Source organism: Seriola dumerili, unplaced genomic scaffold, assembly GCF_002260705.1.
Source record: "Seriola dumerili isolate Sdu_G_001 unplaced genomic scaffold, Sdu_1.0 BDQW01000538.1, whole genome shotgun sequence".
Taxonomy (NCBI): Eukaryota; Metazoa; Chordata; class Actinopteri; order Carangiformes; family Carangidae; genus Seriola; species Seriola dumerili.
Window position 1 is genome coordinate 2,200,966 of NW_019174793.1, and position 20,799 is coordinate 2,221,764.

The 20,799-nt window shown below is 46.3% G+C and overlaps 1 protein-coding gene across 1 annotated transcript; it reads right to left on the minus strand.

Moving 5' to 3' along the window:
• Window positions 1–4,912: 4,912 nt before the first annotated feature.
• Window positions 4,913–20,752, minus strand: LOC111235852 (CREB3 regulatory factor-like). Its single transcript, XM_022764424.1, has 6 exons — window positions 20,675–20,752; window positions 15,870–16,043; window positions 14,847–15,036; window positions 11,467–11,540; window positions 6,424–6,552; window positions 4,913–5,413 (listed from the first exon to the last, which is right to left on the minus strand). Exons 3-6 carry the CDS (start codon window positions 14,918–14,920, stop codon window positions 5,298–5,300), a joined length of 393 nt encoding a protein of 130 aa, XP_022620145.1. The 5' UTR covers window positions 14,921–15,036; window positions 15,870–16,043; window positions 20,675–20,752; the 3' UTR covers window positions 4,913–5,297.
• Between the last annotated feature and the right edge of the window lie 47 nt (window positions 20,753–20,799).

Genomic DNA, 20,799 nt, shown 5'->3' on the forward strand with positions numbered 1-20,799 from the left:
TCATCACTCACAGTGAAACGCCGATCTTCAAACGGCATTCTGGGTTTTTTTTTTTTTTGAAAGATCGCCAGAGATTCATGGTTCATAAAAACAGATGCAGAGCTCGTAACGTAATGATAAGACATCAGAGGCACAGACTGGAGCTGCTTCTTCCAGCTCAGCTCCACCTTTAAAGAAACCTCCACGTGGACCCGCAGGTCTGAGCTCACACCTCCCACCCACCCCTCCCCCCCATCAGATGGAGGTTTCCAGGTCAGTGACAAAGGGAGACGGGGGCATCAAGACGCAGGCCGTCACAGGAGGCGGCAGCGACTCCTCTGCAGCTGTCAGAGTGTGACAGGGCTTCGAGGGGGGGCGGAGGCGGAGGTGGTGGAGGGGGATTAAAAAGGTTTCAGATAAACTTCTCAGAGGCCCCGGCTAAGTGCGGTTTCCCCCGGCCTCCTCTGCCCCGGAGGCCCGTCGCCTTTGAAACCGGAGAAGCCTGAGTGTCTCCAACAATGTGAGCGCTGGAGCGGAGAGGGGACGGGCACCCGGGGGTCAGCAGCGTCCCACCAGTGTAGGCTTACTGATGGGTCTATTCAGCCCGCCGGGGCCGGGCCGGGCCTGGTCCAGAAACCCCACCGCGGTCACATGAAAAGGTGGCGACGGAGAGAGAGAGAGAGACACGACACCGTCTACCTGTCCTCACCGGTCTGACTGAGTTTCACGTTAGTGTTTTTCAAGCTTTCAGATTGTGGACGTCTTCATCGACACAGGCAGCTGCTGAACCGGAAACCTGTCAGGACATCAGGGGCTTATTTTAGCAACGTTTCTATCCATCAGTGAATCATTTAGTCTATAAAACGTCAGAGCCCAAGTTACAGGTTTCTAATTGTTGGACTGACAGTGACACGGACGACCTGACTCTACAGAAGCTGGAAACTCGTTCACGTATGAAAACTGCCGTCCAATAATTTACGGTCGCGATGTGGTCGTGTCTGTGTTCAAATATCCACTGGAGGCGTTTCACAGCAGAATCTCCTTTCCTGTCTTTTTTACAAGCACACTGAATAAAACCCTGCAGCTAATTTATTGTACTAGTAGTGTAGCACTGTTTACAGCACGTCACGAATCTGAATTTCCTAAATTAAAATGAACTGGCAGAAGGATGGACGTTTGCCTCCTCTCTTCTGATTGGCTCACAGACCTGTTGTTACTGGAGCTCCAGAGAGAAGCCTGAGAGAGGAGATCTTCTTATGGATCAACACTTCAAAATAAAATCTTTTTTTTTAATGAATAAACCTTTAAATTTAATGTCAAATGTGACAGAGACGCTTTGGTTCAAGCCTCCAGTGGATATCAAAAGGGTTACAGGCCACGGCTCGAGGTCATGCACGAAAAGCACCAGAGTGAATCTGCTCTTCCTGCGTTCATCTCAAACTCTCACCGACCTCCTCAACAGCCGAGATCCAGTTCTCAGCGTGAGGACAGAAAAACCAGTCAGCACACGAGTTTCCTGACTGTTTACTTCTGTGTCAGACGGCAACACCCAACCAGGAAGTAACCCAGATAAGAATCACCCAGCTTTTCTGCAAAGTCACCGTCCATATTAGGTCAGAGCCGGACAAATGTGCGAGCTGAGAACATCACTTCTCTGAACCCGGCTGAAGCCTCGAGTCCAAACAGCCCCACGTCTTTGGGTCATTCCAGTTTCCCCCCTCAAATATCTGCCTCCTGCTTCCAGGTACACATAAACACAGGCCTTCTGGGAAACTCAATCAGGAATGTGAGCAGAGACAAGTGGCCTTGCCAAGACTGGCCCCTCCCTCCATTAAAGCTTCACAGTTAAAGGGATCTACCGTGACACAAAAAGCCCGTCAGTTACAGCCCTGACATGAGCTTGGCTAAAACCCGGCGCCGCGTCGCGTTTGTTGTTTGGATCTGTGCAGGAATTCGCTGCGTTACAACAGTCCTCTCCTCGGTTCAGTTTTTGGCATATAGATGAACGTACACAGCAGATGGTGTTGTGTGTTACGTAACGGCACTCTGAGAGGGAGGAAAACATCAGGACGCACTTATGCATTCAAAGTGGAATCTCTGTTAAACCCGACGACCTCGACCTCCTCCTCCTCCTCCTCCTCCTCCTCCTCCTCCTCCTCCAGATGGGGCTGTGCGATATTTTAAACTTCAGCACGGCGATGCGCACGGCCGTTTCCTCTCCTTTTGTTTGTTGTTGCACGAGGGCATGTGAAGGAAGCCGCTGCCAGCATGAGATCCTGTGACTCGGCTGGCAGCGTCGCCCGCTTCCCAAGCCCTGGGAGAAAAGTGGGAGGAGGGAGGAATTCACTTCTCAGCAGCAGAGAGAGCACTTTTCTTTTTTTACTCTACTGGCCTCAGTGTTGGACCTCGATCATCCGTCTCTCTCTCTCTCTCTTTTTTTTTTTTTTCTTTTTCATTAGTGTAAAATAATCACACGAAAAAAAAAAAAAAAAAAATCCAAACCCGGACCAGGTTTCTGTGGTGATGTCTGAGAAGCCTCAGTGACATCAGAGCCTCCTGCTGCTGCAGCTTTTTCTTTGCGAAGCCACAGACTATCAGTCTTTGGCATCAGAGCTTAAAGAGCTTTGTTCACCAGCAGCAGAACGTTTCCAGCTCAACAACAGGAATCCTCTGTTTACAGTACAGTTCTTCATTCAAACCACCACCAGGAACATTTTCCCAGAATTAAAAAAAAAAAAAAAAGAAAAAAAAAAAGAAAAGAGAAGGATACAGAAACTAAACGGCCCTGAACTCTTGTATCCACAGCTTTCAAACTGACCGTGAGCGAGACCTCCGGGAGGCGAGGCGTTTAAGGTCGGCTGCTCCTCTTCTGACTGACACAGGAAGTGGAGTTTCCATGGAACAGGGAGGGGGAGGGGGGGGGTGGGGACAGTGTTTACATAGAGCAGCAGCTTTCAAACGGGAGGGGTGTGTGTGTGTGTGTGTGTGTGTGTGTATGTGTGTGTGTGTGTGTGTGTGGGGGGGGGTGCTCAGCTAACAGCCACTCCTCTACATATATTTCCCAGAGAAGATGTGCACAGAAACTGGTGCCAGCTGCTGTTTCCATGTAAAGGTTTTAATCTGAGAGGAAAACATTTAGTTGAGTGTGTGAACGGGTCCTACACAAGCCTGCAGCTTCTTTTCTTTTTTCTTTTTTTTCTTTTTTCTTTTTCCCTAAGTAAAGTAAAGTGAGGCCAAGCTCGGAGCAGTAGTCATGGGTTACGTTTGTCCTTGTAACAGGGTTTAAGATCAGGCGTAATAACACAGGTCCCTGTGGCTTTAAGCTCCAGGCACTTCAGAAAGGCGTCATTATGCAAACAAACTGCCCATTACAACAATATGTGCTCACAGGCCAAAACCCAGTCAGCAGTTCACTGCCTGATGCCTCCGCTCAGGTTTGCATTGCTTTTTATTTTGTCGTCATACAGTAGCACCATACCGGAACAAACCAAGACCACCACGACGGGCACGAAGCGCTGGGCGCCCACAAGTTTCTCAGTCAATATCTGTCTTTAGAAAAAAGGTGCCAAGAGTCTTTTTTTTTTTTTTTTTTTCTTTTCTCTTTTGGAGGAGCGGGAGTCCTCTTCAAAAGGTGCTTAGTTGCTCTTACCACAGTGCAATTCAAAGGGTCCTTGACACTTTATGTCCAACAACATTTAGAGACCTTGGACAGATTGGTCTACAGCTTCAGCAAAGACCACAGGAGAAAGGCAGATTTCAACTCTCAAGACTGACGCCCACTTTGTGGGCTGTGGCATCGCTGCCAAATAACAACAAAATCATAATAATAATAATAATAATAATAATAATAATAAAAAAAACAGATTAAACTTATTTGCTTTCTAGATCTACAAGTGTTTTTCTCTAGTTGTCATTGCAATTCAGGAAGGTGCGCTACATAATCCGGTCAGGGGTTGAGGCGAGGGCTCGGGGAAGGCATTGAGGACACTTCCCTTTTGTGGGTAAAAATAAAGCCACTGCAGATAAGCTAAAGGAGCACCAGGCTGCAGAGCGGAGAGGCTGAACAAACCATGATGGTAGTGCATTTAGGTGGAGGGGATTAAAGTCTGTTCAGTAACGCCGTCCTTTCAGGACGCATGCAGGTAAACATGACAAAAACAAAACAACAAAAAGAAGAGTTTCAGTTAGTGTGTCGGTCACTTTTTAAACTAGAGAGATGTGGTGATGGTTGGCAGCATCTGAGTGGTTCAGCAGTTTCAGTTATCTTTGGTCAGTTTGGATTAAGGTGCAGTTTCCTCTTTCGTTTTTTAACTTTGCTTACATTTTGATAGGGGTGGGGGTGGGGTGGGGGAGGGAGGGGGAGGAGTGTTACAGAGGGGAGGGAGGGGTGATATTAAAGCTCCAAGGATTTTTCCACAACAAACACGCTGGTCTGGCATCAGGACTCCATCGCTTGTTGTGTGTCACAACACTTACTGACGTTTTAGAAGCCGATGCAAACCAAATGGTATGCAGTGTTTCTATAGGAGCCCAGTGAAAACAACACACACACACACACACATACACACACACACACACACACACACACACACACATACACACACACAAGATTCTTTGTTTTCCAGGCCTGGGCTCCTCCCACTTCCTTATTCTAGCACTTCCTCTATCCTCAAATGCCCCCTCGCCCTCGGCTCACTAACGGTCCCCTGCCGACAACTACAACCATCTACAAAACAGTGCAATGTCTATTCATAGGCACAATGGGATACAAATACAGCACACAGAGGGAGAGAGGAACACTATACACGCTCATACAGTATGTTACATGTCAGACACACACACCCACACACACACACACACACACACCCACACACCCACACACCCACACACACACACACACACACAGACAGAACACAGAATACAGAGACGTCAGCAGCGGCAGCAGCAGCTCTGGTCGGGTGGTGGTTGTGGTGCAGCCTGCAGACACAGAGCGGTGAAGACGGCTGCTGTTTGGAGGGCCAACAGGAGAGGACTGCAGGGAGCAGGGTGGCAATTTACTCCCAATTTGTTTAGACTACTCCTTCCTCTTCCTCCTCTTCCTCCTCCTCCTCCTCCTCCTCCTCCTCCTCCTCCTCTTCTATCTTCTATCTCCCCAGCCTCTCCACCTCTGCTTCACCTCTTTGCTTTTTACTTAAACGCTGTGAGAGTGGAGGTGGTGAAGAGAAGCTTGGTCAGGTCGGTTGGTGGCGGCGCCGGGTGGGGGGAGTGCGTGGAAGGAGGAGGCAGGAGGGAAGAGGGAGGGGCGGCGCCGGGGGAGTTTACCCCGCGGTCTCGTCTCCTTCCTGCGGGGGCTCTTTGCGCTGGTTCTGACTGCCCGCGCTGGCCGCCAAAATCCTCTGCACAAAGTCTTTGGTCCGCCCGGCGACTAGAGGACCTGCAGTCGTCATGGAAACGAATTAGGAAGTGCCACAGAAAGAAAAGGACAGAACAGAGAGAGCGTCTCGCAGGAGAGACGAAACAGAATCTAAGAAAACGGCGTTTTTAAAACTACAACGATCTCTGTCCAGACGAGCGGTTTGGCTCTGTACAGGAAACACCCGTCCACACCAACACACCTGAACACACCTGAACACACCTGAACACACCTGAACACACCTGAACACACCTGAACACACCTGAACACACACAGGTTGATTAGCTGCACAAAATACTACAAACGAGGAACGGCGAAGACAGTTGCTGCTTTAAAACAGCAGCTGTGAGCAAAAGCAACAAGGTCAGAAACACTGACCTCGAGGCTGATGAGAGCCAATCAGAAGCGACCGTGGGCGTCTAACACCATCGTTTCCAAAGGTCTCTGTTTTTCGCCCGTCCAGACGACAACACAACCCCCGGAGTTTCCAAACTAAAACAGGTCCAGCAGCGTTTCCAGGACTCTCCGCTCCGGCGCTTGAACACGTGCAGTTTTTACAACGCGTCACTTTTTCTACGTTTACTCCCGGCGTCGACGCGACTCCGCGGAGACCTTTGGAAACGATGACGCAGACACACACCTTCGCTTCGATAAGTTTTCTCATCAGTCACAACGTTTCCTTCCATGATTCGTCACGTGACCCATTTTTTCCCGGACGAAATCAGCAGCTGTGAATCTGTGTTTCCCGCCGCCGTCGCCGCCTCGTACTCACGTGTAACCTTCGGTGACGCCTCCACCTCGTCATCGGCCCGAGCAGAGAAACCTCCGGCCTTTTTTCACCATTGTTCCTCGTTTGTAGTAACTGAGTAGACAACCTGCTTCCTGTTTACTCCGGCACGCACATGCCCAGTGAGGGTGAATGGTCACGTGACACGTGTTTTCTGCCGTGTTGTAAGGACTGAGGTTATTTCTGGACAGAGATCGTTGTTTTAAAATGAGAACGTGTGTGTGTGTGTGTGTGTGTTCCTCACCGCTGGACTCTCGGAGGATGTCCTCCAGGCGTTGGGTCATCCCTCGCTCGTCCGTGTCCTCCTCCTCGCTGCTCTCCACTCGTCGTCGGATCACCTCCTTGATCCGCAGCAGAGCCCCCAGCAGGTTCTCTGAGCCGCCGACACACACACAAACAAAAACAGTGAGTGTTTGTCTCAAAGCGTTAAATCAGCGGCTCAACAGGAGAGAGACGCGATGCAGGAGCAGGTTGATGGAGGACACCTGCGATCGTTACTGACTGACAGTTTTCACCTGTGGAGAGCAGAGCCACAGCTTCTTGTTTTTTGGTATCTGTGCCAACACGACCAAAACAACACCTCCCTCTGAAGAAACTCTTTTAACACTTTCTCCCTCACAAATCCTTTTTTTTGCTTCATTAAAACCAAACAGTGTTTCATTTCGTCTTAACACAAAACATCCACACAAAACGTTTGCCAAAATCAAACTTATAATTTCAATCAGAAACGTGTGTGCACAGGAAGTGTTTGTCGTGTTTGTCCAAACAAGATTCGCTCCTATTTTGAATCGATCCAGCTGTCCTCCCAGGCTGCCCGACAGCTCGGGTATTTTTACACTTCCAGTCTATTTTCTTCTCGGTGAGCTCTGAACGCTGCCAAGAAAACACGTGCGCCCTACACTGAAGACCGTGCCTGAACGCATCCTGTATGGACACAGATGGAGCAGTGAAGCTGCTGCCGCCGCTCACGCTGTCGACGCGGTGTCGGATTCTGACAAAGGATTCAGCGCCAACTTTCGTTATTTGACAGTTTTAAATACTTTTACTTTTGATCTTGGGACACGTTTCGGTTGAGATTTAAAAAATAAATAAAAAATACTCAGGTTCCAGCTCAAGCTGCACGTGGTGTTTTATTTCTCAAAAATTACGACCACGTTTCCCAAAAACCCTGGAGAAAGGGAAAGTCAAATTAAAGCTCCATATTTTCTTCTTCTTCTGTGTTTTATTTCAGGTAAAAACACTCAGAGAAACCAAATCCTGTAAAGGTTTGGATGGTGGGTCCAGGTGGGCGGGGCTTGGTGACTGCTTTGTTGTGACATCACAAAGTTCCAGAAGTCCTGACGGCTGGTTTTAAGGCTCAGTGTCTGAATACAGGCTGTGTGCATTTCTCTGTGGACTGAGGCTTTGATACTTTCACAGTATTAATATAGAAGCTAGAGCTGATCTATAATCACACTACACATGGACACAGACCTTTACACTGGAGGAGCTTTAAGTCAGAGCAGTGGAAGGGAAATAAGGCCAGTGGAGACCTGAGGGCTAGACGAGCGTGCCTGTGTCCAGACGGGAGGACGGACTCAGTGAAAGCAGAACTCGTCCCTTCCTCATTACAACTTGAGCAAGAGCATTAACTCTCAGCTGCTCCAGTGACCAACGCCTCAGACTGCGGCTGAACTGAGCAGCGTTCAGGTGGAAATGTGTCAGCAGCCTTTTCAAAATACTGATATTTGAACGTCAACACGATCCTGAACAAAACTTCGCCCGAACACAGGAGAATGTTGAAATATTCTCCAGGACATTTTTACTTTTTTTCCTCATTTCCCATGTGTTTTCTATGACTGGAAACCTGCTCCACTGTTTTAAAAGTTTTCCAGGTTTTCCAGGATGCACTGAAACCCTGAGAAACCACCAAGCAGTGAAGCTGCAGGTCACATCCATGTGTGTCCAGACTCATAATATATATGTGGCGAAGGAATTTAATAAAAAAAAGGTATTTGTGAGTGAGTCTTTCATCCAGTGAAGTGTCTAACACACAAGGCCAGTCACAGGTCACCGGAGTTCGTCGTTTATCTCTGGCCTAGTGAGAGCGCAGCTGCTCCTCTCCCATCAGCGGTAACCATAGTAACCAAGGCTACAGGCAGGGCCACTTGCTGGTAGCAAGTGTAGCGAGAGCAGGAGACCCGGGGACAGACCGTACGAACCGTCCTCAGGGAGACAGAAGTGGAGAAGCTCCTCGGCGTGAGTCGGGCTGAGCGTTAGGAATCTGACACGAGCGTCATGTGGGAATACAGGTGAGGAGAGCGCGAGCCACGTGACGTCCTTTCCCTCCCTCAGCATCTGCATTTAATGATTATTAATGAGCACACACACACACACACACACACACACACACCTCACCACATCTCACACAGGTCAGGAGGTTTCCCGGCACTTGTTTGAAGCTTTCTGTTGCATCTGCTGCTGCAGCATGTAGAGCATGTTTTGTGTAGATGCAAATTACACAGAAAGAGAGAGAGAGAGAGAGAGAGAGACACACATAGAGAGAGAGAGAGAGAGAGAGAAACAGAGAGAGAGAGAGACAGAGAGACAGAGAGAGACAGAGAGAGAGACACAGAGAGACACAGAGAGACAGAGAGAGAGAGAGAGACAGAGAGAGAGAGACAGAGAGAGAGAGAGAGAGACAGAGAGAGAGAGAGTAATGGGAAGTGAAATTTAAAAAGGAGAGGAGAGAGTCACAGGAAGAGAGAGGGAAGTGATATGGGATGTGTGTGTGTGTGTGTGTGTGTGTGGTGTGTGTGTGTGTGTGTGTTGTGTGGTTGTAGTGTGTGTGTGTGTGTGTGTGTGTGTGTGTGTGTGTTTTGGCTTCCTGCCAGCCACGACCAAAATTCGCGGGAGCCACAAGCAAAGTGGTGAAACGGCGAGCAGCGATCAGGAATGACTGGAATGTTTAAAAAAAAAAAAAAGACGGGACAAAGGAACCGAACTCAAAGAGGCTGAACCACAGCAGAGGAGGAGGAGGAAGAGGAGGAGGAAGAGGAGGAGGAGGAGGAGGAGGAGGAGGAAGAGGAAGAGGAGGAGGAGGAAGAGTAGGAAGAGGAGGAGGAAGAGGAGGCTTCCTGCTTTATTACATTAAGTATCTGCACTTTACTTGATTTATTCTTCTGGAAACTTATGACTTTTTAAAAAGATAAATATTATAAATTATTAATTGTTATTATATTTCGACCCCGCTACATTTCTATGAAGTACTCTTACTTTGAAGCAAAGCTTGAAGTCAGTGGAATGAATTGTCTTTTATTTTGAAAAAAAAAATTAATTAAACACCAAGTAAACGCGGTTTCCGTCGCTGGTAAACGTCGTTAACGCAGGAGAAGTTTCTGCAGGAGAAGTCGCGGCTCGAGAGCACCTTGTTTCTACAACAAACACACAGAGAGAAAAATCCAGCGCTGCATTAAATTGCCGTGGACTGAAACAAAGAGCGACTCCACTAACATCAGAAGAACACTTTTATCAAATGCAGCATCGACCTTCTGGGACAGAGAGTATGAGCCACATCACACAGGCGACCGGTTAGTGAGTCATCTAATGAAACAGAATCCCTCTCTGATCGACTGAAGCCCCAATCTATAAATATAGATCTCTTCTCTTCCAGGTCTGTCCAGTGAGGAGTCACCATGAAGTATAAATATATCGAGTTTCTAAGGTAACAATATCATCCTCACAACAAAATACTGTAACCTATACATAAACCTCGTTTCACTGAATCCCAAATGCACTAAAAATGAATTTTCTCTAGTTAACGATCGTATAGAAACATCAAAAGCACCGATGCCTGGAAACTCTTCACACTTATGTCTGAATATAATTTCTTCTGATTTCCTGCTCAGTTCCTTCTTTCTATTTTCTATTTAATTATTATTTCACCGGCTCAGCTCTCTCTGTTTGTATACTCCTTTCATGTCATCTTATTTCAACATTTCAATCCCGTTTGCTCCGTTTCTTGTGGTTAGGAAAGGAGGATTTATCCTGCATGTGTTATAAATAAAGTTAGTATAAAAAAAGAAAAGAAAAAGAAGCTAAGTGTAAGTGCTGCTGCTCCGAAAACCAGAGTCACTTTGACAATCACACATTCGTTCAACAAACCGTTTTTCCTTGAGGAAACCGTGACCACTGACCGTGACCACTTCTGTTCCACACATGTAACTACAGTGACTGCATCCTGTCCTACAATCAACACCGTCCCTTGAACGCACCCTGTTTAGAAACAGATGGAGGGACTGACGCCGCTCCGCTGCTGCTCTCGCCACGACTTCCACTGTGTAGACGTCATGTCACAGTTTCACTATTTAATAATCGGGGATCCCCATGACACCGGGTGACGAGCTCTGAAGGTTTCCTGTTTCGGCTGCTCCTCAGACGTTTCCTCCTTCCCCTCACAGTTACGCCGCTTTTGTAAACAACGCTGGCGTCTCCGCTTTGGAAAAAACAGCAGGTTTAAAGTCTCGAATGTCCTTACATGGAAAACGAGACGCCGCTGCAGGAGACTGGGAGTTGCAGTTCTAACAACAGCACATACAGAAACAACAATAACAAAAAACCCCCAAAAACCAAGCAATGCAAGAGATGATACGGCTCCGTTTCATGAACGCCTGATATTTCATTTCGTCTGATGTTGGCGGGGGCGTGGCTTTCGCTCAGGTGAGGTAATACGGCTCAGGAAACACAAGAAAACATGTAAAACACATAGTAAAGCTGTTCAGGTCCCTGAATGCAACATTGATGTAGGTTTTTGCAATATAAAGAAATGTTGGTTAAAGAAAGATTGATCGCCTACGGCTGCAAATTGATTTAATTACTGAATGAGAAGAAACCAGTGGCTGCTTGACGGCAGGTAAAACACATTCACCAAATTAAAAGCCTCTGGTACTTGGATGGGTTTTGTGAAATTGATCAAACCGAGCAACATGATCAGAGGTAACAGCTTACAATTCATGTAACATTTGATAAAAGTGGGATATTTCATTTCGTCTGATGTTAGCGGGAGCGTGGCTTTAGCTCAGGTGAGGTAATACGCCACAGGAAACAAGAGAAAACGTGCAACATACATAGTGAGGATTTCAAATAGCCAAACTAAAACATGGCCGACCTTATTTTCATATCATAAATCACTGCTTTTCCAGCTTTTTGGAAATTTAGAAGGAAGTTTTACAAGTTGCTCAATCCAATAAAAGGAGAACACCATCCTTTCAAAATAAGAGTTGGGTTCATGTGTGCGTGAGATACTGACCGTACTCCTGGTTGAGCCCCCACAGCTTGATCTTGTTGGCTTCGTGCTGGGCCTTCTTCTTCAGCCGGCAGGCCCTGGAAAAGAGAGAGAGAGAGAGAGAGAGAGAGAGAGAGAGAGAGAGAGAGAGCGGCGTCATACTCTGGAACAGGAAACTCCGTTCTAATATTCCCGTTCTCCACATGATCCTGTTACCGAGCCGGCTGGCTCACGCCGCGAGCAGCTGGAGAGCGATGAGAAGAGGATGTATTTCCAAACTGTGAGTGAAAAATAAAACCCAAACTCCTCTCCTCCAACTACCATTTAACACCGTGACTCTGAAGGGGATACGGCCGGTTTGGTTTCAGAAGGTTGGAGAGAAAAAAAAAAAAAAAAAAAAAAGCAGCAGAGAATGAATCAATCAATGTGTGTTAAATATTAATGCTTCTCACGGGGACTATTCACTGCAGCGCGCAGAGACTTGCACTTTTCCTGCAGACGTGAGTCAGCTAAACGAAACTGAAGGAAGCACAATGTGTTGGACGGAAAACGGCTTCTTGTTGAAATGTTAGACGAAGCCTCAGCCAGAGTTTTCTCTCTGTACCACAGTCCCAGCTGGTTCGGGGAGGATGTAGACGACCACACAACAATTTAGCTGCTGCTAATCGTCGCGGGGGTGGGACTGACAAAGTACAGATGATGCTCCAACAAGAACCAAATGTTTTTTTTAATTGGTAAAAGTGTTTCCCTACCTACGCCCAGGCCCCTGAATGCAACATGCAGAATTATGCAAAACACAAAATATCCCCTAAAGAAAGATTGATCGCCCACAGCTGCAAATTGATTTAATTGCCCAGCGAGAAAAAATGAAACAAAAAAAACCAAAAAAAAAACAGTGGCTGCTTGAAGGTAGGAAAAACACATTCAACAGATTAAAAGCCTCTGGTGCTTGGGTGGGTTTGGAAAATAGCCACAGTGGGTCATCGTTAAGATGCAGAGGCCTTATCTGTTTTTATGATCAACCCTAGCAACAGAGGAAAGTGTCTTTGGGGAACGATTGACTGAGGAGGTGAACAGCAGCGTCACTGTGTCGTGGACGATGTTGCAGAGGTAAATTATAAAACATCTGTTTCTCTGACTGATGATTTTAATTCACTAACTTCAAAAGGAAACGTGTTTACTTGTTGTCCTCACAGGTGTGGACATCAACAAGTGGCTCAGCACCATTGTTGTTTTGGTGACGTAGAGACTATTTGCATAATCAAATTTAAAGGTCCCATGTAGTCTGAAGGTCTGTGTCCATGTGTAGTGTGATTATAGATCAGCTCTAGCTTCTATATTAATACTGTGAAAGTATCAAAGCCTCAGTCCACAGAGAAATGCACACAGCCTGTATTCAGAAACTGAGCCTTAAAACCAGCCGTCAGGAACTGGAACTTTGTGATGTCACAACAAAGCAGTCACCAAGCCCCGCCCACCTGGACCCACCATCCAAACCTTTGCAGGATTTGTATAAACTTACAGACAGTGCGACAGATGACACAATAGCTCCGAGTCAAAGTTCACCAAACATGTAAAAGTAGATTTACTTCACCTCCGAGAGCAAATCCACAGATTACAGCTGTTTCAAAAGAGTTAATGGTCTGCTGACAGAAAATCTGCTGCTGTTAAACTTACATTTGATGCTTTTATCGTAAGGGACATCACTAAAGCTTCAATTTACACAAGTTGCTTGGATAAAAATAAATAAATAAATTACAGTTTCATTTGTGTGTTCAGTAAAGAGACTGGTTCTGGATGTGTTAGCCTAGCTTAGCACAAAGATTGTAGGCGAGGGGAAAACAGCTGGTCGCCCACAGCTTACAACTTCACCACAAGCTGCGAGCGGGCACTGGGGCTAGCTAGCTGCTGGTTAGTAAATAGCTCCAGCAGGCTAACTTAAGCTAACTGCTCATTTGAACACAATATATTGTTTTGTATTTATTTGCATGTTAAAAACACAAGATATGTAAGAGCTGTTAGAAGCAACCTTTAATGTAGCTAGGCTAACAGTTCCTACTTGCTTCCAGTATTTTAGCTAAGCTAGGCTAATCCACAGAAAGCTTGGGGAAAAACAAAAAGTCGAACTGCGGTTTCCAACATCATGAACTTTCACGTTAAACAAAAGATAAACGTTTCCCGACTCAGTCTTTGAACTGAACACACAGAGATAAAACTGATGAGTTTGTTGGAGGCACCGGTGCGAGGAACTGGGCTTTTGTGTTTTTCCTGAACGCCGCCTGAACGCCACGGGCGGGTTGTTTTTAACACGGATAGGAAATGAATGAGGGGGAAGGTACCGAGGCGGCTGGGATAGTCGCACTGATAACCGTGACCTGGTCTCCGCCTCGGCCGCAGGAACGACAGTATAAAAAGAAAGAGAGGAAATTCCTGCATATTAAACTGGAACATGAACGCAGCACACGGTGACGAACTCTCCCTTCACTGTCTTTTTATTTCTTTCCTGCATTTTGTTGATCTCCACACTCACTTTCCATCCGATGCCGATGTGTTTGCGTCTCCTTTAATATATGTTTGGAATAATAATATTCCCCGAGTCCCCTTCCTGTTTAAACCGCCTGTGATAATGTCCTTCCCTCCGAATCTTCCCCCTCCCTCCCCCCTCAGATGAACTTTATACGACCCTCCTCATCTAACTCCTCGTCTGTCTCCTCAGTCCTGCCCTGATTTCCTCCTATTCAGCCTTTCATCCTGCTTTCCTCCATCTCATCTCCTCTCTCCCTCCATCCTTCCTTCATTTATTCCCTCACAGAAACGTCCAAAGTTGAATCCCTTAAAAAAAAAAGGAGCCAGTCATCTCAAAAACACACTCATGACCTACATTTTCAAATAATTTGCGTTGTTGTGAGCCGCGTATAATCCTCAGGGGCGTCGTTTAAATGCCCTTAAATGTAAATCTTCCATGTGCAAAGTCTTATTACGGCAGTTTCCTCTGAGGTTTGCTTTGTAAAGGTCGTCTCTGGAACACTGTGTTCCTCCCCTCTGAAATCTAATGCTTCCTGACATGTCATAGTATAAAATGCAAGACGCTGCAAATAACCAGTTTCCTTAGAGTTTAGATGAGATGTTTTTCTCAGCGTCTCCTTCCCCTCTCCGTGTCCTCCAGGAATAGTATTAGGAGGTCAACCGTTTAAATGCGCTACGTATTTTAAAAATGATCTTTAACGAGACTGCAGACACTTAACCACAGAGCCCTGCAGAACTCTCTTCTTACATATTATTTTTACTACGAATGATTTACAAACTGTCAGAATGCCCACTCATGCCTCAGAAATCAATAGACGGTCTCCGGGGCTCTGACTCTGTGCGGAGGACGGAGGACGGCGGCGGGTGGAGTCGGATACCTGGAGGCCAGCTTGTTCTTCTCCTTACGGGAGCGGGCCCGGGCCACGGCGGGAAGGTCGTTGACCGGACCCATGCCGTCGATGGCGGCGTTGAGCTTCTGCAGCTGCTCCCCGATGTTGTGGAGCTTCTGCGGGTTTGGCGTCAGGTCGCTGGCGTCCGTCTTGCGGGCTTTGCGTCGCCCTTTTTTGCCTGGACACGGGAGAAAAGAAAAGAACTCAACACCTCAAAGTCTTTCAATCCAACGTCTCTAGATCCGGATTCATAATGTGCAGACAGACGTTGCTCAGATCCAGCGAACGCCGTCTTGAAATCCCAAATCTAAACGATGCTCTGTCACCAAGAAATGTGTATAAACGTACGTACAAGACACAGATTTATCACCATCTACTGTAATAGTGCAGCTTCAAACATGGCCTCCCAGGCTCCAGTATCCCACTGGAACGTTAGAGGAACCACTTACAGAAAAAATACCTACGTTAAAATGTTGTTAAATGCTCATTTTTGAGGCGGCAGTTTGATTTGAGTGTATTGGATTACATTAATGGACTGTATCATGCAGGGAAACGCTGCTGCCAAACTGCTGCACACAACAGTCACCTATCATCAGGGAAACGCTGAAAAGATTCAGATTTTGACATAAAAGTGTTATGTAGGGCAGACGCCTGAGGGTCCCGATCCGATCTGTGTCACACGAGAGAGGAGAAATGGGACGCTTTGAGCTGCAGCGTGAACGCCGTTTTTTAACGACGGCAAACAGGCTGCCAGCCGGCGGATCTTTACGCTTCACATCTCTGTGATTTCAGCTGCAAGAGCCAATCGATCTGTTAATTATCTGCCTGATTAAATGACTCTGACTTAGTAAATCTGTAGGTTTAAATAATATAATATATATAGTATAAATAAGTAGTTTTGTTCATTAATTCGTCACCAACCATGAGTGGTGTCATCCTGTGTGTGTGTGTGTGTGTGTGTGTGTGTGTGTGTGTGTGTGTGTGTGTGTGTGTGTGTGTGTGTGTGCTCACCCTCTCTGCGGTACAGCGTGCTGGGCAGAGTGCTGGAGCTCCAGGACAGGGACCAGTGGACGTCTCCGCCCAGCTTCTTCTTCGTGGCCGACTCTCGGGCGCGTCTGTACTCCCAGAAACAGCGACGCTTCGACGGGCGCTCACCTGGCTGCTTGGCCGGCTCCGCCTCCACCTCTGCACACACACGCACACACACACACACATTAATGTTTTAGAGGTGAAATATCTGTCAGGTTTTTTTTTTGTCATTAGATGACACCATTAAAAACATGAACCTTTAATAAAACACGAGTCTGTAGCTGAAACTTTTACTGACAAACCAGAAAACAAACAGTCGGAAGAATGAAAACGAGAGATCACTTCGGTATTTTAGCTCCTGAACACAAAGATTCATTCTGTTCTTCACTATTCTTGTTATTAACCAGAAAAAAAACTGCTATTACCTTCATAATATCCTGAAAACAAATGCAAAGTGTCAGACAGGAAGTCAGGGAACCCTAAACATGATTAATAAATAAAATCATCCTCTCTCTCTCTAATAATCAAACCATTAATACTCGACTCTAAACCAGAGAGTGCAACATCTCCTCCAGCCGAGATGCTAGTTTGGTTACAATGACAAATAAATAAAGAAATCTACGACTCAAACCCTGAGACTTTCCCGCCCTGCGACGGCTTCTTCACCGTCAGCAGCTGTTTACAAATGTTATTTTCTCCTTTGCTCAGTTCCTCGGATCTTATCTTCTGTTTGTATTTCACTGCATCGAATTACACGAAGCTTCATATGTTCAGCGGCAGAACTGCTGAGCCATCAAAAAGTTTGTTTGGACTCTGATTGGCCCCCGTGATAACTCGTTTCAGAATCCCGTAGGAGGTAAATGCATTGTGGGTAAAGTGTTTTCTTTTTAATCTCGCTCAGATTCATCACAGCAGAGACGATTGTTGGTTTTAGCTTCATCTGCTGAATTTGTTTTGATTCCTTCAACAACTAGTTCAACAAATACGGTTTTAATATTAATATTTTTGGGGCATTTTTATCTGAATATAAAACAATCAAACAATCAATCTGCATTTTTTTCTGATAAGAGGAATAAGCCGTGGATGTAACCTGGTCCAGGATCAAGATCTAAATACAGAATCAATACGATTTTATCACTTTATTATGTAGAAAACCTGAACCTCCATCAGGACGGAGGTGGACACCGCTGACAGCCATGTTTAAGATATTTAATAGGAGGGAAATATCCTGCGTCTTAATGTGACAGATGAACCTTAATCATAACTGACGGGTATTAATGTTCACGTTTGCCTGGTATGAAATCACACTGTGAGCCCTAATCCATAAACACATGCTGTACGTCCCGATGACAAAAGCCACCGCCGGCTATCAAGTGTACGGCTGCGCGGCGTTTCAGAGGCAGACACCTACACGACCGCACACACGTCACAGGAGATTAGCCTCAGGCGCGCACAGCCGTGAATAATGGCATCATAAATAATACAACATGCAAAGCTCCACCAGCAGGAGGAGAGAGAGGAGAGAGAGGAGAGAGAGGAGGGAGAGGAGGGAGAGGAGGGAGAGGAGGAAGAGGAGACGCCTCCTCGCAGCCGCCAGAGCTGCGTTCAAAACATTTCAAAAACACACAGTGAGAATAAACATCAGCTGGCAGGATTAAATCAGGCTCAAAGTTAATAACCATGATGTCCTATCCTAGCCATTAGCCAGGGCTGTGCAGGCCACACACACACACACACACACACACACACACACACACACACACACACACACACACACACACACATAGGCTTATGTAACATCATGTCGCCTGGTCCAGTCTGCAGATAGCGCCATTGTCTGCACACTCCTCTCAACCCAGTCTTTTGCTCCATGGTTCACTGTTTTACACATACACATGCACGCACACACACACACACACACACACAATCTGCTCTTCAATCCTCTGTCCAATCTCCTAAACTCACTCTTTCCCTACAAGCACATCCATCACACAGTCCCTTTGCCATCACCATGGGCTACTGGTAAGAATAGCTAGGGCTTGACTGGGCAAACACACACACACACACACACACACACACACAGACACACACACACACACACACACACACACACAGACACACACACACACACACACACACACACACAGACACACACACACACACACACACACACACACAGACACACACACACACACACACACACACACACAGACACACACACACACACACACACACACACACACACACACAACAGAACAACAATGGAGAGCGACAATGGCGTCTCGCGACTGTCGAAATACGACCCAGACGGTGTGTTTGAGGGCGAGCCAGCGACCTCCCCGGTGCCTCGCAACAAGACGCCTGAGACGTGTTTATCCAACACTGAGGGAGCCTGGGAAAAGATGCTAATCTGACGTGAAGTCGGTTTATCTGCGTGTGTGTGTGTGTGTGTGTGTGTGATCTAATATACATGTTTACATCTCATGTCCTGGAGTCTGGACGTGAAGCCACCTCTGACTCTGAGCTCATCGCAGTCGACCCAGCTCCAGTTTTAATTTAATGTGCTGAACGTTTGCATCAGAGAGAAACAGCTGAGTGTTTGTTCTTCTCTTTTACATTATTAACGAGCGGGATGTGTAACAGACACAAATGATGATAAAGTTGTGAAACTGGTGAAATCAAAGCTGCTCTTTCAAAAGAAACAGCGGGCGCTCACGGTGACGAGTAAATCTACAGGTAAATGCAACGTGCTCCTCGAGCTGAAATGTTAATAAAGACAGAAGGAAGCTGCTGGGCTGACTGCAGGCGCACGAGCACGGAGACAAGGGTAGACTTAAAATGCCTTTTTTTTGTGTTTGAGTTTATCAAAGTAAAATATGGAACAAAAAAAAAAAAATCCCCAAAAGGGGGAAAAAAAAAACCCGACCAGTTTGGCGTCTTCCTCAGAGCGAGGCTGCAGGGCTGCGACTCCTTATATAGACGGATCTCACCAGCACATCGTATCATATATCACAAGGAGGCTGCACGGGGAAGAAGACGTTACCATCGTCTTTACAACCAGTAAAAAGATTCCAACTGTCGTTATACAACTGTTCTTTGTTTGTCGAGTGGCTGGTTTCTGCTGCAGATCCAGGTTCTTAACGTCGGGTGACGGAGACGGACGAAGTTCCTGGTTCTCACAAAATAAATCAGGAAACTATCAAATGATTTTCTATCTCTACATCTATTTTCTATGCAGATCTGATTTCAGAGGAAAATCTAAAACTCGCAAGAATAAAATCTGGCGGAGAAAAACTGAATTGTGAAGATATTATATATAATATATATATATTTATATATTATATATAATATACTCAGTACACTCTATGAAACAAGCATTTGTTCTCCTTACATTCACATTATCAAGCTGCAGATGTGATGCAGCTGCAAAAGTGGAGAGAAAATAATCAACACACGCCATATGTGCAGTTATCTGCTGCTATCTTTGTTGTATCTAAATATCTAATTGAGCGTCTTATATCATCATCTATTATTTATCTTTTTTGAAGCATTTGCCTCTTCCCTCTCTGATCCACTGACCAGCTTCAACCTCGACTTTCTGAGACAGAAATCTAATCTGCTGTGAAGCTCGGCGGCGTTCACGTGCTGCACGTAAGAGGCGCGAGCGTACATCTCCATACGAGCCGGCGTCTGTGCGCAGACCGTGTGTGTGCTGAATGATCCCGTGTGTTTTTCATGTGAAGCACAAACACGCGCCGGTCGTGAAAACAAACGGCCCTTTGGGAATGAAGGAAGGAATGAAGGAAGTGAGTCAATGTTTGTCATAATAAAAACATGAATGAATAGCTTTTTTTTTTTTTTTTTATAGCAGTCACCTTCTTCCTTGTGGAGTAAGTAGAGAGGTCAAAGGTCAAAGCTTCATCACCAGGACAACAGTGACGAGTCCTGTGATTCAGGGCTGTTCAGTATTTATTTATCTGCCAGTTATTTCCTTCATTCACTGATTCAATCATTTGTTTGTAAAAAAAAAAAAAAAAAAAAAAAAAAAAAAAACACCGTTTCCCAGAGTTCATAGTGACGGCTTTGTCCGACCAAGAGAGAATAAAACAATAATGAGATTATTCTCGTGAAACGGGAGCGAGCAGCGGATCCTCGCATTTAAGAAGCTGAAAGAGGAAAATGTTTCTCTTGGAAAAAATAACGACTGATTCGTCAATTATCTAAATAGTCGCCGATGTAACTGACGGAGGAGTTTCAGCTCCGGCTTGTGAGGGATGAAGAAATAATGAGGCGAAGAAGAGAAAGAGGTTTTGATGATGAGCCACCAGCTGAACGTGGCGGCGGCGGCGGCGGCGGCCATGTTTCTGTGTTTCTGTTTGTTTGAAGCTGCATGAAAAGTTCGACTGTAACGGTTGTTTAACAATCTGAACCAACTTTCAACAGCCTGTTTAAAATGTTCAACTACACACACACACACACACACACACACACACACACACACACACACACACACACACACACACACACACACACACAGATGTTGCTGTTACAGATGGTATTTGAAAACATGAAGAGACTCCAACCCTCAAAGCCACTGAAGCGGTATGTCGTCCGGGAATTACACCCGCAACTTTTGGTATTTAATGTGCCGGCGCTGGGCCGACCGGTTCGACCGGGCCGACCGGTCCCACCGGGCCGACCGGGCCGACCGGGTCGACCAGAAAATGGTTTCCGCGTGGGCAGACGACGAGCCACACGGATACAGACAAACTGAGAGCACGACTCACCACATTCAGTTTCTGAGGAGCTGGAGAGTTCAGCCTCCACCGCCGTCTCCTCCGTCCCCTCCTCTCCTTCTTCCTCCTCCTCCTCCTCCTCCTCTTCCTCCTCCTCTTCCTCTTCCTCCTCGTCC

What these genes read in the sequence shown, in the direction of transcription:
- LOC111235852 (XM_022764424.1), bottom strand. Translation starts at nt 14,920, where the DNA reads ATGGGTCCGGTCAACGACCTTCCCGCCGTGGCCCGGGCCCGCTCCCGT. An exon ending in GGGGCTCAACCAGGAGTACG is followed by an intron (nt 6,553 to 11,466) that starts GTCAGTATCTCA and finishes TCGGCGGCTCAG; the next exon opens with AGAACCTGCTGGGGGCTCTG. An exon ending in CATCCTCCGAGAGTCCAGCG is followed by an intron (nt 5,414 to 6,423) that starts GTGAGGAACACA and finishes TGACGACTGCAG; the next exon opens with GTCCTCTAGTCGCCGGGCGG.